Source organism: Hyperoodon ampullatus (assembly GCF_949752795.1).
Source record: "Hyperoodon ampullatus genome assembly, chromosome: 1".
NCBI lineage: Eukaryota > Metazoa > Chordata > Mammalia > Artiodactyla > Ziphiidae > Hyperoodon > Hyperoodon ampullatus.
In genome coordinates, this window is record NC_136914.1 from 202,982,573 (window position 1) to 202,999,730 (window position 17,158).

The 17,158-nt window shown below is 48.7% G+C and overlaps 1 protein-coding gene across 1 annotated transcript; it reads left to right on the plus strand.

Annotated features, from left to right (window-relative positions):
* Nucleotides 1-7,050: 7,050 nt before the first annotated feature.
* Nucleotides 7,051-15,318, plus strand: SFXN2 (sideroflexin 2; the record flags this gene model as incomplete). The annotated part of the gene is made up of 11 exons (XM_079699064.1): nt 7,051-7,220; nt 7,401-7,571; nt 8,511-8,609; nt 9,545-9,620; nt 9,938-10,023; nt 11,312-11,372; nt 11,742-11,808; nt 12,429-12,478; nt 12,775-12,824; nt 14,338-14,385; nt 15,219-15,318. The coding sequence occupies exons 1-11, from the start codon at nt 7,060-7,062 to the stop codon at nt 15,316-15,318; spliced, it is 969 nt and encodes a 322-aa protein (XP_079555190.1). The 5' UTR covers nt 7,051-7,059.
* Nucleotides 15,319-17,158: the final 1,840 nt, after the last annotated feature.

The following is a 17,158-nucleotide window of genomic DNA, read 5'->3' on the forward strand; positions in this document are numbered from 1 at the left end:
TTTACTAGGTCTGCAGCTTCCATCAGTGATATGTTTCCTTTCCCTAATATGAAACACTGGCTTTGTTTGCTCAAGTCTGTGAGTGCTTTTGGATTTAGATGATTGTATAACTCAAGAAGATAGCTGGTTTTTTTTTTTTTAACATGTTAACCACTATCATTTTCACTGTATATACTTTGGCACTGAATTATTACAAAAATTACTTCTGTAATTTAAAAAGGCAATGTTTTCAGAATGAGAAAAACAAATGGCCAAAAACATATGAAAAGATGCTTAATCTCATTAAGAATCAAGAAAATACAAATTAGGTACTTCTCTGGCAGTCCAGTGGTTAAGACTCCGCACTTCTACTGCAGGGGGCACAGGTTTGATCCCTGGTTGAGGAACTGAGATCCATTATGCTGCATGGTGCAGCCAAAAAAAAAAAAATTTTTTTTTTAATTAAAAAAAGAAAATACAAATTAAAACAACAATATTGTTTCTGCCCATCAAATTGGCAAACAAAGAAAAGATTTATAATACCCATTTTGGTGAAAGTTTGACTAAAGCAGCATTATCATACACAACTGGTGAAAAATCAGTTTGTATTATAAAGACTTAATTTAAAACATGTATATCCTTTGATCCAGCAATTCCGCTTCTAGAAATCAATCCTAAAGATATAGTTGCCATGGGGACTCCCCTGGTGGCTCAGTGGTTAAGAATCCACCTGCCAATGCAGGGGACATGGGTTCGAGCCTTGGTCCAGGAAGATCTTACATGCCGTGGGGCAACTAAGCCTGTGCGCCACAACTACTGAGCCTGTGCTCTAGGGCCTGCGTGCCGCAGCTACCCAGCCCAAGTGCTGCAGCTACTGAAGCCTGCGTGCCTAGAGCCCGTGCTCCGCAACAAGAGAAGCCACTGCAGTGAGAAGCCCGTGCACCACAACGAAGAGTAGCCCCTGCTTGCTGCAACTAGAGAAAGCCCTCGCACAGCAACAAAGACCCAACACAACCAAAAATAAATAAAATTTTTTTACAAAGACAGCATTAAAAAAAAGGTACAGTTGCCATATACACAAAGTGATGTGTGTAAGGGTGCTCACTGTAGCAGTGAAAAACTGAAAATAACCCAAATGTCTATCAAATAATGAAATTAAGGCACATGGAATATTATATAATCACTAAAAAGAATGATAGAGTTGTATATCTCAAATGGAGAATTCTCTAAGATGTTAAACGAAAAAAGTAAGTTGTGTATCTGTGCCAGGTAGTTTATTGCTCCTTAGCTCCAAATCTACCCTTCTTTGCCCTGTTTTATGATACTTGGTGTTGTAAACATTTTTCCTTTGCCCTCTGAGATGATTTTAAGCTCCACCAGTAGAGGGCGCCGGAGGAACACTGATGAGGAAGGGGTAGTCTTCCAGGTGCCTGGGTGCTTGCCTATTATCAAGTTTCAACAGCATCCCACCAGGCAGCTTCCCAGTGAGTTTCAGCAGCACCCGTGTGGGTGTCTTCCCATTGAGTTCCCTCAGCATCCCTGTGAGCAGCTTCCCAGAATCTCAGTGGCTTCCTGGCGAATTTCATCAGTCCTCCAACTCAGCATTCCAGCACATCCAGTTTCCTGCCTGCCAGCCCTTCAGTGGGCAGCAAACTTCGAAGAGGATAGCTTTTTAAATCTTGCTCAAAGTGTGCCTGCGAACTTGTAATTCAATATATGTGGAAAATCCTCAGGTGATTTTTTTTTTCACGAAAAAAAAGACAAGTGACATAGTAGTAGAAGATATAGAAGTAAATCTGAAAACTATTCCTTAAAAAAAAAAAAAAAGGATGAGCAGGTGTTATTTAGTGAAGAGGGGAAGGAATAGCACCCTGGACTAGCATTTACAAAGGGACTGAGACAGATGGCAGCCTCTTGCGTTTGAGAAAGTCTCATAGCACTTGAAACTCAACACAAGGAAAGTCAAACTCACTGTTTTCTCCCTTAAAGCCTATTTTTCTATATTCTATCTCAGCACGTTATTGCCCTAGTCAGAAACCCTGGTATCACTCTAGGTATTTGTGATGGGTCAACTGGGTTAGGCCAGAGAAACTCCCCAGGACCCCCTCTCTGCTATATTTCCAGTTGGAGGGGCCTCTGAGGGAGAAGCAGCCAATTTGTAACAAACACACTTTCTTTTAGTTATTAGACCAAACACTGATTTAGGTACCGTGGTGAAGGGATTTTGCAAATGTAATTAAAATCCCTAAGTGGTTGGCTTTGAGTTAATCTAAAGGGAGATTATCCTGGGTGGCCTGACCTAATCAGATGGAATCCCTTTAAAAAAGGGCTGGGCCCCTGCCACCCTGAGGTTAGAGATTCCAGGAGGGAGGTAGGTGGGTAGATAGATTGATGGGTATATGGATAGATAGAAAATCTCCTATTGGTTCTGTTTCTGTGGTTGAGCCCTGACTGATAGAATATTCCTCCTATACCCTATCACTTAGCAAATCCTCAGATTCTGCTGTTTTAAAAGCTTCTCTTCTTTTGATCCTCCTCCCAGTTCTGGTGCATCTGGGTTCATCTGAGCCCCACTTCTTCTTGCGTGGATTGTTGGGGGTTCACTTCCAGCTGGTATCTGCATCCTGTGAGGTCCTGCCATACCCTATTTACTTTCATATGATTTCCCAGATTGTTCTTTTTTTTTTAGTAAATTTATTTATTTTTGGCTGCGTTGGGTCTTCGTTGCTGCACACGGGCTTTCTCTAGTTGCGGCGAGCGGGAGCTACTCTTTGCTGTGGTGCGCGGGCTTCTCATTGCTGTGGCTTTTCTTGTTGCGGAGCACGGGCTCTAGGCGCGCGGGCTTCAGTAGTTGTGGCACACAGGCTCAGTAGTTGTGGCTTGCGGGCTCTAGAGGGCAGGCTCAGTAGTTGTGGCGCACGGGCTTAGCTGCTCCGCGGCATGTGGGTTCTTCCCGGACCAGGGCTTGAACCCATGTCCTCTGCATTGGCAGGTGGATTCTTAACCACTGCACCACCAGGGAAGTCTCAAGATTGTGCTTTCTGAACTACACATCTCACCTTGTCACTCTTCTTGAAATCTTTTAATGGCTTCCTGAAATTTTCAAGCAAAAGTTCAAAAGCCATAGCTTTTTTTTTTGGCGGTACGCGGGCCTCTCACTGTTGTGGCCTCTCCCGTTGCAGAGCACAAGCTCCGGACGCGCAGGCCCAGTGGCCATGGCTCACGGGCCCAGCCACTCCGCAGCATGTGGGATCTTCCCGGACCGGGGTACAAACCCGTGTCCCCTGCATCGGCAGGCGGACTCTCAACCACTGCGCCACCAGGGAAGCCCCATAGCTTTTTTTACATTTTTGCTCCTCTCAGCATATAGATCATACTTCTTTTGAAATTTTTTTTAGTGGTTGCCCTAGAGTTTTCAATATTCATTTACAATGAATCCAAGTCCACTTTCAAATTATACTGTCTCACTTCACTGGTAGTGCAAGTACCTTATAATAGAGTCTTCCCAGTTCCTCCATCCCATCTGTTGTAGCATTGCTGTCATTCATTCACATATTGATAAGCTCTAGTCACTGAACACTTCGTTGCTACTTTGAATATATTATTATTTTGAACAAATTGTTATCTATTTGTTAACTGTTAACAATTACAATAAGAAAAATAAATATTTTATTTTACATTTAATTATTCCTTCTCTGACACTCTTTGTGTAGGTCAGACTTTATGACCCATATCATCTTCTTTCTCTCTGAAGAACTTCTTTTAACATCTTGCAAGTCAGGTCTGTTGGTGACCAATTCCTTCAATTTTGTTTGTCTCAGAAAGTCTTTATTTCTACTTCATTTCAAAAGGATTATTTTGCTGGATACAGAACTCTAGGTTTTTTGTATTTTTTTTTTTAAAACATTTTTAATATTTCACTCTGCTCTTGCTTGCACGGTTTCTGAAGAGAAGTCCAATGTAACTCTTATCTTTGTTCCTCTATAGGTAAGGGTTTTTTCCCTCCCTCTGGCTTCTTTCTTGATTTTCTGCAGTTTGAATATAATATGCCTGGGTGCAGATTTTCTGATAGTTGTCCTGCTTGATGTTCTCTGAGCCTCCTGGGTCTCTAGTTTCGTTTCTGTCATTAATTTTGGAAAATTCTCAGTCATTATCACTTCAAATATTTCTTCTGTTCCTTTTCCTCCTCTCCTTCTGGTATTCCTCTTATATGTGTGATGTAACTTATGTAATTGTCCCAAGGTTCTTGGATATTCTATTCTGTTTTTTTTTTTAATTCTTTTTTTCTCTTTACTTTCCAGTTTGGGAATTCTCTTTTCTTTTCTTTTTTTTAATATTTATGTATGTATTTATTTGGTTGCACTAGGTCTTAGTTGTGGCTCGTGGGCTCCTTAGTTGCGGCTTTTGGGCTCCCTAGTTGTGGCATGCATGTGGGATCTAGTTCCCTGACCAGGGATCGAACCTGGGCCCCCTGCATTGGGAGCGCAGAGCTCTATCCACTGCGCCACCAGGGAAGTCTCGGGAATTTTCTGTTGACACATATTCAGGCTCACTGATTCTTTCCCTGGACACGTCAAGCCTACTGATGAGCCCATCAAAGGCACTTTCATTTCTGTTACAGTGTTTTTAGTTTCTAACATTTCCTTTTGGTTCTTTCTTAGAGTGTGCATCTCTCTGCTTCAATCATCTGTCTGTTCTTTCATGGTGCCCACTTTCCCATTGGAGTCCTTAGCATATTAATCATAGTTATTTAAAATTCCTGGTTTGATAATTCCAAAGTCTCTGTCATCTGGTTCTGATGCTTGCTTGCTCTGTCTCTTCAAACTGTGGGGTTTCGTTTGTTTGTTTTGTTTTGTTTTGTTGCCTTTTAGGATGCCTTGTCCTTTTTTGTTGAAAGCCAGATGTGTGTGAGGTTTTACATTTTTCTGGCGAGGAATTAGGTTGTGATTACTGTTTGCTAAAGCTGTAGGGGTCAGAAGTTAAATTTCCTCTGGTGTCCTTGTTTTTGTCTCCCCTGTTGTCTTTGGGTTTCTAGACACCTCTTCTTAAATAAGGTCTGAGACTTGCGGTTCTTTCTGTTGTTAGTTCTCCCTGTTATTATAAGGGAGCCCTATACCACCGACAGTGTGAGGGGAGGGGGAGGATTCTATAGTCCTGTGATTAGGTGCCCCTGGACCTTCACAAGTCCTTCTCAGGTTCCCCTTACTCCCTTTAGGTGAGATAGGAAAGCTAGAAGGGGTGGAGTTGGGTGTTTCTTTTCCCCCAAGTCAGTTAGGTTCTGGTGAGACCCAAGGTAGTTAGGCTCTGGTGAAACAGGCTAGGCTCCTTTGAGGGCAGGCCTTGTTAAAAATTGCAGAGGCCTCTGGGTCTACTTCAGAATGGCCACTTTTCCCATCTTCCTGCCAGAAGCACTAAGGAATTTTTCTCTGATCTTCAGCCTGAGAACCTGGTGGGCTCCTGGAGGTAAAACTCACAAAAGTGTGTCTCCCCACACCGCCACCAAAGATTGAATCCCCCTGGAATTTTTAACTCTCAAGCTTGTCCACACTGAACTTCCAGCAATTTGTCAATTACAGTTTGAGTTTCCTCTGGTACTTGCTCCAAGGGGTGGGCTTCTGTTCCCACTAAGCTGTGATTCTCTGTACCTGCCTGTCTCTCCAAGTTTGGGGGCAGTGGTTTGCCCTGTGACCTCAATTCTCTGATGGTTCTAAGAAGAGCTGTTGATTTTCAGTTTGTTCAGCTTCTTTTTGTTGTGAGGACAGGAGTGACCATTTCCAAGCTCCTCACATGTCAGATCCACCTTAGTTTTTCAAGTCATGGATTCCAGAACCTAATTATAGACAGGGGTTCTGAAGTTAGTCAGGCTGAATTAAAATCCTGGCTCTGTCATTGGCAAGTGCTTGTGTGACTTGGCAAAGTTACTTACCTGTGCCTTGGTTTTCTCATCTATAAAATGGCATTAAACATGAGTGTCTCTATCTTGTAGGGTTATGGTGAAGATGAATTCAGAAAATGCACGTCAGGCACCAAGCAGAGTGTCTAGTGTCAAGTAGGAGCTCAGTAAGTGTTAGTGTTTTCACCATCATCATCAGGTCCCCATGTGCACTGTGTGCTTTAAATACTGGCTCTTCTTGTCTAGGGTACCTCTCCTCCATCCATCTGACTTTTATGCATCCTTCGAATCATTGTTTATTTCTTGTTCTCACAAAGCACGTTCAGAATCCCTCATCCATTTTAGATAAGGTGATCTTATAATTTATCATCCAAACTGGGACACTTTTGAGGTTGAGGGGGTGCTTTTAATAATTACCACAGGACAACAAGCCCCGGCAAACCGGGAGACGCAGTCACCTCAGTTTTAGTACCTCTTCTCTGGCTTTCTGCTGCTCCCCGTGTCCATCGGCAGCATTGTCACACTACTGTCCTTGTTGACTTACTTGTCTCTCTCCTGTTCTGTAACGCCTTGAGGGTGACAACCATGGCCTGGGATCTCTCATAGGGCCGGCATGCACCACACACACACACACACTGAAATGAAGGTGATCATTGCCATTGTCCTCTCCATCTTTATCAGTGATTGTTTCTGCTTTCTGTGTGATCCCATGCCTCTTCCTCCTTCACATAGACCTATCCTACCTTCTGGGGCTTCACTCACATTCCACCTCTTCTGGGAAGCCCCCTTGGTGTTCGTGTCCCCCCTTCTCAGCTTCCTCTCATCTCCTGTGCTTATTGTTGCTGTATGTATTATCTATTGTTCCACAGGTGGGCTCTTGCTCCCCAGTCAGACTCAGCTCCCCAAGGACAGACACTGTACTGTCCCTTTTCCCAGCCTTGCCCACAGCATGATCAAGCACCAGGCTGGCCACCAGCAGGCACTCAGGAAACACATGTTGGTGCTCAGTTGCTCAGACTGGTGACCATTCACTGGACCCTTCCCGAGCTGAGTCAGATGATGCTAGCGGCTGGTGAGAGCCGTCAGTCTACCATAGCGGGAGGTGCTAAGGGCCTCCAGGACAGCCTTTGAGGGCAATCTTCATTTTTCCTCTGTTCTTGAAGTCCGCAGTTTTATGTGTGAGCAGGATGGAGGCTGACCTGTCTGGCTTTAATATCGATGCCCCCCGTTGGGACCAGTGCACTTTCCTAGGGCGGGTGAAGCACTTCTTCAATGTCACGGACCCCCGCACCGTCCTGGTACCAGAGTGGGAGCTGGACTGGGCCAAAGTGATGGTGGAGAAGAGCAGGTGAGCGGTTAGGGGAGGGGGCTGGGGGCACTGGGGCGATGTCGGTGGGTGCCCTAGGGACGAGGTGGAAACGGAAGACGAGGGGCTCGGCAGAGAGCTCAGGGAGGACGAGGAGCTGAGAGCAGGATGACTCGGGGCCAGGGGTCAGGAGGTAACACCGCCTGTGGTCCTTGGTGGCAGGCTGGGGACCGTGCCCCCAGGCACGCGAGTGGAGCAGCTGCTCTATGCCAAGAAGCTGTATGACTCGGCCTTCCACCCTGACACCGGGGACAAGATGAACGTCATTGGGCGGATGTCCTTCCAGGTCCCCGGGGGCATGATCATCACGGGCTTCATGCTCCAGTTCTACAGGTGCGACCCGGGAGCAAGGCAGCGCCAGGTGCAGCCGCATGGACCTGTTAGGCAGGGAGCCATAGTAGGATGATAGTAATAGCCGTCTTTATGGATCCCTGACCAGCTACCAGGCACTGTGTTAAATTCTTTGCATGTTATCACCTCATTGAATCTCAGCTACCCTACAGAGAGGTACTATTTTCATCTCCATTTTATAGATGAAGAACTGAGATTCTGGAGAGGTTATATGACTTGTCCAAGTTCACACAGCCAGGAAATAGTGGTGCCTGGCTGTATAAACTGAGGCAGGCCTCTCAAGAGTGCTCAACGGATGAGCTATTCTAATTCCCTCTTTAAAAAGTACTTATTCAACAGTGAATTTAATGTATTTGTATAATGTAATATCCAAGTAAAAAAATTGGGACACCCTTTCAGCCCAACTGGGGAGAGAAACTTTCTCTGTTGTTCCCCCTTTCTCTCTTCCCTCTCCCCGCTCTCTCCCCCACGTATTCAGTTACCCAGTGGTTGAGCCAGGCCTTGGTCCAGGTGTGGGGAGTATAAAGACTTTAGTCCCTCCCTTCAAGGGGTGCCCAATTTTGTTGAGACCAAGAAGTAAATAGTTACCATCCAGCTTGCCAACTGGTAGGTTAGGGGTAGAATATGGGGTGGTGGCAGCAGAGAGCATAGAATGACTAACTGTGTCTCAGGAAGGGCAGGGGAAGGGTTGGGAAGGTTCCAGGGAAGAAGAGATCTCTCAACAGAGCAGGATTCAGCCATGTATGGAAAGGGTAGGGGGTGTGGATGCTCCAGTCAGAGGGACAGCCTGTGCAAAAAAGCCCAGCTGCATGAAACAGCATGGGAACAGCTTGGGGAGCGGCAGGTAATGTGGTTGGACTGGTGTGCCCCAAACCCTCTTTCCATCCTGCTCTCTGCCTCTCCGGGCCTCCCTCCTGGTAGGACGATACCGGCAGTGATCTTCTGGCAGTGGGTGAACCAGTCCTTCAATGCCTTAGTCAACTACACCAACAGGAATGCAGCTTCCCCCACGTCGGTCAGGTAGGAGACCTGAACCCCAGGCCATCCATGTGGGCCTGGAGCAGGTGGCTGTCCTCTTGCCTCCAGGGGAACAGCCCTTCTAAAGGGTTCCAGGGCCGTCAGTCCTCCCTGGGTGGGACCTGCCCTGGGCAAGTGACCAGGTCTCCCTTTTCAGGGTTTGGAAGTATTAGGCTGACTAGGAGAGTATCTTCTTCCTGGACCAGTTCAACATTCATTCATTCACTCATTCATTCATTCATTCTACAAATATTTCTTGAGTGTGTATTAGGTGCTGGGCATGGTTCTAGGTGCTGGGGATACATTTGAGTAAGACATGTGTGCTCTCTAGAGTTGAAGGTCTTTTAAGAAAACAAGCCTAGGGACTTCCCTAGTGGTCCAGTGGTTAAGACTCCATGCTCCCAATGCAGGGGGCACAGGTTTGATCCCTGGTCAGGGAACTAAGATCCCGAATCCCACATGCCGCATGGTGCGGCCAAAAAAAAAAAAAAAAAAAGGAAAACAAGCGTAGTAATCTCAGACTGTGATTGCTGCCATTAAGGAAATAAATAGATAACAAGACAGAGAACAGCAGAGGGGCATCTGTGTAGATAGGCTGTTCAGGGAAGTCCTTTCTGCAGAGCTGACATTTCAGCTGAGTTTTGAAAGATAAGGATTTAGCCATGGGAGAGCCCAGGGAGGAATTCCCGGGATAGGGAGCAGCAACATGCAAAGGTTCTGAGCAGGAAGGTGTTTGGGGGTGTTTAAAGTACTGAAAGGAGGCCAAGGGGACTGGAGCAGCTGAGTGAGTTGGGGGGAGATCACAAGGTGAGGCTGGGGACAGACCACATGAGCTTCTCAGGCATGAAGCCACATTTCTAGCCTGTATCACTCAAGGCATCGTCCTGCCCTCAGCCAGCTAGGGTCCTCGCTCCTAAACATCTTCTCTCCTCCACTAGGCAGATGGCCGTTTCCTACATCACTGCCACAACCGCTGCGGTGGCCACTGCTGTGGGCATGAACACGTTGACAAAGGTACCGTCTGGGGTTGCTGTGGGCACGGTGGCCACGAGGCGGCAGCAAAGTCCTAGGGAAAACTTTTTTTTTACCAGGCAGGGGCCGTTTCCGGTCTGGATGAGTTGGGTTTGGCCAGAGCCCAGCCAAGTAGTGGGAAATTCAGCAGGGCTGCGCCCATTTGGTCTTTCTCGGGCCTTTGAGGGAGTTTGGGTTCCCCGACTGGGTGTCAGGATGCGAGGCAGTAGCGAGGTCTGATTTGCTCTATCTTCCTGAAGCCCCTTCCACCCCCATCTCCAGGGAGCCTGACCTACTCCCATTGTCCTCTTCTCCCACAGAGAGCCCCGCCCCTGGTGGGCCGCTGGGTGCCCTTTGCCGCTGTGGCTGCGGCTAACTGTGTCAACATCCCAATGATGCGACAGCAGTGAGTACAGGGATCCCTTTTCCCCCCTACAGACCGTGGGGCTAGCAGGGGAAAGACAAGAAACCAAGGCAGTGGGGGGCTCATTGGGGCTGAGGTGGGTGTGGGGAGGGCTGCCGAGCTGCGCTTCTGAAGGTTGCCTGAGGGCTGGCGGCTCCAACAGTGACGGCTGCAGGAGTGGCGGGTGACTTAGGTTTCATCTGTGATGTGTGTTGTGGGTATGGGGAGCAGGGGTGGGGCGTTAGCGAGGACCTGTGGGGTTTGGCACTAGCTCATGTCCTTTCAACTGCAAGTGTATTTAAGTTGTGGACTCGGCCTACTTCCAAAGCCCTGGGGATGCCTTACAGAATGAAACACAGCAGAGCGAGGTGTCCAAAGATAGAACAGAACCAAGAAGCTTTGAGGAAGCCAGAGGGGCAGATAGATGTTTTCCAGGCACCAGGCTCTAAGCGTCACAGCAGGAAAGGTGAAAGGAGAAACCCGCTGTGTCTCACAGCTCTTGTTTCTTGACTAGAGAAAGTATAGATGTTCCTGTGTTATAAAATTTAATGATGTAGTAGAGGTAAAGCGCCCCAAATAGCACCTGGACTGTAAGAAAATGCTGCATTAAGCGTTAGCTACTGCTGCCCCTGTTTCCATCAGTGCCTTCCTCGTCATCACCAGTATCTATAAGGCACATTTTCTTGGAATTAGTAGCAAATGGAAAGTGATCACAGCCGCCCTTGCAGAAAGAGCACACCACAGAATAGCCCTGCACGCACACTGCTCGCCTCCTCTTCCCCCCTCCCCCCCCATCCAGTCGCTCCTTCCAACGAATGAATGAGTCCCCACCACCCACCTGGTCTTGGATGGAGTGCTGTCAAGCACCGGCCTGAGACTAACAGCTCCTGTTCGGGAGCAGTCACTGTGTCAGGCACTGGACTTAGCACTTTGCAGGCATTATCTTGTTTAATCCTCACCAAGTCCCGTGAAGTGGGTGCCATGATTATCCCCATTTTGCAAATGCAGATAACTGTGTCTTTAGAAGGATTAGGGGAACTTGCTCAAGATCATACACTTGCTCTGCAGTTTCCGGATTCAGCCTAGGCCGTTGGGGCCCAGTGCTGGCTCTCTGAGCCTCTGCCCTAGGTCATGGCTGGATACCACTCTCTGGAGTGGGGAAGGGTGCTCCAAGGGCCAGCTGCAGGAGGTGGCCTCCTAGAGCTTGAGTGCCCTGGCCTTGGCCCCCTGGTGTGTCACATCGCTGGCAGCCTTCCCTTTCCCATATCCAGCACCTCCTGTCTGTGTTTAGGGAACTCATCCAGGGCATCTGCGTGAAGGACAGGAACCACAATGAGATTGGTCATTCCCGGGTGAGCAGGGGCCTGCCTTTGGGGTGGGAGGAGGGAGTTCCCTCTCAGACCCTGTCCTGTTCTTCGTGGTCAGAGCAGGCCTGGGCTCTACTATAGGGTTGAGAAACCTTCTCCCTGACTCCATCCTCCTTCCCCATCGATTTTCCCTCCATATCTCTGTTCATGTCTTTTCTCCATCGTTTCTGGTCCTGAAGCCATAAAAATGTGGCTGGGTGGGAGAGGGTCAGGTGAGGTCACTCAACCCCTGACAGGTCCATCCCTTCCTCTTTACCAGCTCAGACTTGACCCTGACCCTGACCCAGCCCTCTGGTGCAGCCTGTGGATACTGGATAAGCTCATTCCTGACAACTTACTCTTTTCTGCCCTCAGAGAGCTGCGGCCATAGGCATCACTCAAGTGGTTATTTCTCGGATCACCATGGCAGCCCCTGGCATGAGTAAGATGGGGAAGCCCTCCCATCCTGGGGGACCCTGGAACAAGTGATGGAGACCTCAACCACACTTCGGGTTGGGGGTGGGACCTCAGCCTCTATAGACATGCTTCTCAAACTGGTTTGCTTGCGTGCCAAGAGCCACGGGAGAGCCACACTGTAATTCCTGGAATGTCAGTTAATCAGAGATTTGGTGGAGAAAGTTATTTTCATTTAACAAATATTCCTTAAGTTCCTTCAATGTGCTGGACACAGTGTGGGGTGCTGGGGAGACAGTGGTAGAGAAAAATAAGTCCCCTGCCCTGGTTTTGCTGTCAGCAGGGGCATGTTACAGAGCAGGATACAAAACTTGCTTCAAAGATAGTTTTGAGAAGGGTGCTCTGGGCCTGCGGTACTTGTCCTCCTATTGTTATAGGCGTGCAGGTTGAGGAGTTTGGGAAGCACCTTCTGTCAGGACTTGGGGGAGGGGTGGGGCATGGCCACGCCTACAGTCTTCCATTATTCTTCCAAATGAAAAGTATTTTCTGGAACTTCTGGGGAAGGAGGGGGAATCACTCAGTCTGTGATCCAACTTCGGAGAGGGAGCTGGGGGGGAGTCTCACAGCCTTTCCCCTGGTTTCTTCCAGTCCTGCTGCCGGTCGTCATGGAAAGGCTGGAGAAACTGCGCTGCATGAAGGTGAGGGGATTCTCCTTTGCATCTTCTCTGCCCAGAACACATATGTGCTGGGGGCTCCCGACCGTCTTACCCTTCCCTCTTGCTCCCACCCTGCACCTCATTCAAGTAGGGCCCATCCCGGTGCCCGCTGGCTGCCCAGTTCTCGGCCTTGTCTGCCGAGAGCAAGGAGAGCCCCCTCCCCACCCTGCAGAGCCAGGGTTTCCCGCCTGCGGGTTTCTAGCTGGGTGACCGGTGTGGGTTTCACCTCAAAGTATGTAAGTCCCACGTGGGTCTCTCTTTTGTCTGTTTCTGTGCAGAGAATCCGGGTGCTGCATGCCCCATTGCAGGTTCTGCTGTCCGGGTGTTTGTGAGTCTCATATTTTCTCGGTTTGGGGTTCTATGGTGGGGTGCCCAAGATCTGTCTTCTTGTGTCACCCATGTTGGAAAACATGTACTCCTTTACCTGACTTCAAAAGCGCCCGGGCTTTAACGCCTGTGGCCCCTCTGGTGCGCTCTCACCCCTCCTTTCTGAGGGCGCCAGGCTGGCACTGTGCACACACTGGAGTGGAAAGTGGAACCCTTGGGGGTCCTTCTGTCCCAGGGTCTCCCCTCTGACCTTAGGTCTTCAGTAGTTTTAGAGAAGAGACAAAAATGATGAGATCATCCCACCACAAAAACGAAATGAATTATGTGATGTGATAGAGGGGTTAGCTCACGCCGGTGGTAAACTTACACAGTGTTACATGTCAGTTATATCTCAATACATCCAAAAAGATGAGCCATCGAAAATGACAGCACAGCCTGGGCCCGTCAAGTGTCCCAGCCTCGCACGGGAGGAAGCATCACGAGTCCTGGCAGCGTTCTTAGGTGCCTGCCCTTGACTGGACATGTCCCAGCATTACTCATGCTTTGTGAGGCCATGAGGCTAATGACAGCAACCAAAGCTAACATGTATTGGCTGTTTTCTCTGTGCCGCCACTGTGTTGATGTTTCACGTCTATATTTTCACCTAATTCCCTCAGCCCTCGAGGTGTACATACTGTCCTCATCTCCTTTCCCAGATGAAGAAACTTGCCCACGCGTCTCTAGCCGGTAATTGCTGGAGCTGCAATTGGATCCTTAGCAGGTCTAACATTATGCCAGGCTGTCTTCTGCTAACTGATTTCCCACTGAGGGAGCAGTTACCATGGGCTGGATGTGTCACACATGTTATCTCATTTAATCCTCACAGTAATCGTTCAGAGTAGGTACTCTTGCCCTCCCTCTGCTGTCTCAGAGGGAACTTGCCCAAGATTGCACAGCTAGGAAGTGGCAGAGCTGGGACATGAACCTAGGTCTGTTAGATTCCCAAATCCTGTAAAACATGGGCCTGGATCCACATCCTCTGAGAACTTGTGAGAAATAAAGACCCTCAAGCCCTTTCCCAGACCTACTGAATTAGCATCACATTTGAACAAGCTCCTTGAGTTCCTTGCATGCCCAGTGAAGTTTGAGAAGCTCTGCCCTCCCTGTTCTCCAACAGCTCGGGCATTCAGTGAGTACAGGAGCAGGACCCTGCGTTCACGCCCCTCGCTGCTTTCCCTATACATCAGGAATTGCCTGTGGTCATTAGGGCTGCTGCCCACACTCCCTGGTGACTCCATTACCTTCTTCATCTGCTTGAGTGATGGGTGGGTGGGATGTGAGGGGGGGTGTAGGGGGTGCTGATTCTATCCTGTGCTAGAGTGAATCTCCAGGCACCAAGAGACCAGGAGAAGGGTTGGAGGGAGAGGAGCTTTGGCGCCAGCTCCCCCTTCCTTTGAGGGGCTCAGCGATGGGGTGTGGGTGGCTCTCTGAGATGCCAGACACCCCCTAATGCTTTGGTTTCTCCTTTCTTCCAGCCTCATCTTCATGGTGCCAGTGGCATGTGCGCTGTTCCCGCAGAAATGGTATCAGCTCTTCATTCCTCACTTGGTTTTACTGAGCACCCTGTCCCTGGTCTCCCTGACCTGCCTGGTGTCCCGAAGGAGAGAGGGAGGGGCAGGCAGGGAGGCATCTGTCCAAGGACAAGTACCTGTCAGTCTAAACTCTGGGCCTCTTGACCCCAGGTGAATGGTAAACTGAAACAGAGCTCCAAGGGGCAGAGGGATGAGTTGCTCACTCCCAGTGGAGCAAAGGCTGCCTTGGAGAGAAGGTGGGGGAACAATAAGAGACTTTCTGTCCCGCTGGTTGAGTTACTAGATCCATCTCCCTGGCCGGATCTGGTCTTTGAAATTGAACAAGAGGGTAGGTACTCACTCTGGCTGATGTTTGCCAGAGGGTGGACGGCTTCGACCTCTCCACTTCCCTTGCATGTCCTGGGAAGAGCAGAGCGGGTGGGTGAGGAGAGATGATGGCAAAGGGAAGGTAAGCATCAAACTGGGGTGGTGGGGTGAGGTGGAGTACTAGCTCCAGGAGACCAGGCATAGCTTGAATAGATACGGAGAAGATGCCCATTTCCCTTTCCCTAGTACTCTCAGCTCCGTAGTCACCTGCTACACAGCTCCTGTGTTCTGAGCACCGAGCTTGTAATCTTGAAGAAGACGGAAGTTTAGCACCAGGGAGATGAAGTCAGGGCTCAATAGAAGTAAAAGCAGCATACTGTAGCGTACGGAGGTCATTAATAATTCTGATGGAAAATGGGCAAGGGCTTCTTAGAGGTGGCATCTGAGTTGGATTTTATCTGAGGGTAATTTGCTGCTCGTCCAGGTGGCACACTTATAAGCCCCTTCTCTCTTCTCAGTGAATTGCCAGTTTCCTATCTGGAACCAGAGCTCCAAGACACTATCAAGGCCAAGTATGGAGAACCTGTGCCTTATGTCTACTTCAATAAGGGTCTCTAAATGCCCCACCCCAGCAAGGACCAGTCCATACGCATATTTACCAGCTCCTCCTTAGCCACTGTGGATTCCCGTGCCTCATTCCTCTTTGCCAGCAGGGCCTGTAGGCCAGGGTGGATTTTGGGGGACGAGGGTGGGAGTGAGAGGATGCCTCATGCTTCTACCCAGGCACCTGGGTTTATTGGACTCCAGGGGATAAATGTGAACAAGGGGAGAGAGGCCAAGTCTTCTATCTGCTCTCCCCTGACCCCTGTCCCCTGGAGACCAGGAGCTGAGACCCCCTCAGGGAGAAGGTGCTGAGACCTGGGGGTGACACTCAAGCAAACCGTTTGGAAAAGTTAGGAAACCTTTAGGATTCTGGTTCCAGCCAGGATTGAGGAAGGGCCCCTCTTCTCTTCCTCCTCATCGGCTCTTAGGCAAGGGAACCTTTCACCTGTGTAGTTCTGGCTCCTTCAGGAAGTGGGAGGGAAGAGGCCAGGTCGCCTTGGGGCTCCCCTTTGCTCTTCCCCACTCTCCTCCCCAGGGCCCCCTGGTCAGAAAGCTTCTCTGGGAGTCTTGCTAAATTTGAGTTTATCAGACTAAAACCCAGGAGTTTTAGTGCAAAAAAAAAAAAAAGGACATTGTGTGAGGCAGCAGAGTTTTGTGGTGCTTCAAGCCCTACCTGTTGACACTGGCTTTGTTCTGCCCCTAAAATCATATCTGATTCTATTTCTCTGTGTCTAAAAGATAAATCCACTGACTGCGAGTAAAAAGGATGTAGGTAGGCATTAACTGCACATGTTAGTGGGTATAATTTCCTGGCTACCTCCCTTCCTCAGCCCATTGGGTTAAACACCAAAGAAAGACTGGTGTGTACTGAACAGGAAAGGGAAGTTTTATTTGGATGTCTCTGAGAGGAAATCAACCAGGACCAAAGAGCCTTAAAGGACACACAGCAAAGCGCGGCCACTCACCCTTCCCAGCCTGGCTGCTCTAGGTGATTTCTCAGGCCCTTCGGGGAGAGGGGGCTGTTGTGGCTGACCTGCGGCCATGTCTGTATGAGTTTTGTGTAGTAGAATTTACTGACTGACCAAAAGATATCACTGTGAATCAAATGCATTTCTGGAAAGAGCACAGCGAACTGTCTGCACACTGAGTTAATAAAGCCTGGATGGAAAGCAGGATCTGATTTTACTTTGGCCTTGGCATGGAGGAGGGTATCACAACTATAAGGGGAATCTGTCTGGTGCCCCGAGGCCATTGTGCATCTCCCTTATTATGGAGGAAAAATCCACCTGTCTTTGCTTGAGGCTCTAGAGATCTCCCAGCGTGGGAGTGTGTTGCTCCGGGGGAGGTGGGGGCAGGGAGTTGGCAAACCATGGCTCAAGGGTCCAAATCTGCCTGGTATCTGTTTTTGTGTGTTTGGGAACTAAGAATGGCCTTTACATTTTTTAGAAGTTGTGAAAAAGAAAAAGAATATGTGAGACCCTGTGTATGTGGCATGCAGAGCCTGAAATATTTACTGTCTGGCCCTTCACACAAAAAGTTTCCCCTACTCTGGAGTAATGGTCCTTAAGAACATGCATGAGGTTCGCCTGGAGGGCTTCTCAAAACGTGGATTATCGGGCCCCATTCCTAGAATTTCTAATTATGTGGGTCTGGGATGGAGCCAAGTGAATTTGTATTTCTGGTAATTTCCCAGTGATGCTGATTCTATCAGTCTGGGGACCACTTTGAAGGACCACTGCTCTAAAGAGAAAGGGCCTCCTCCCTGAGGTCAGGGTACTGGCTGCAATTTGATTTTTCTCCCATTTAAAAAAATTAAAGTTAATTCACATGACATAAAATTCATCCTTTTAAAGCG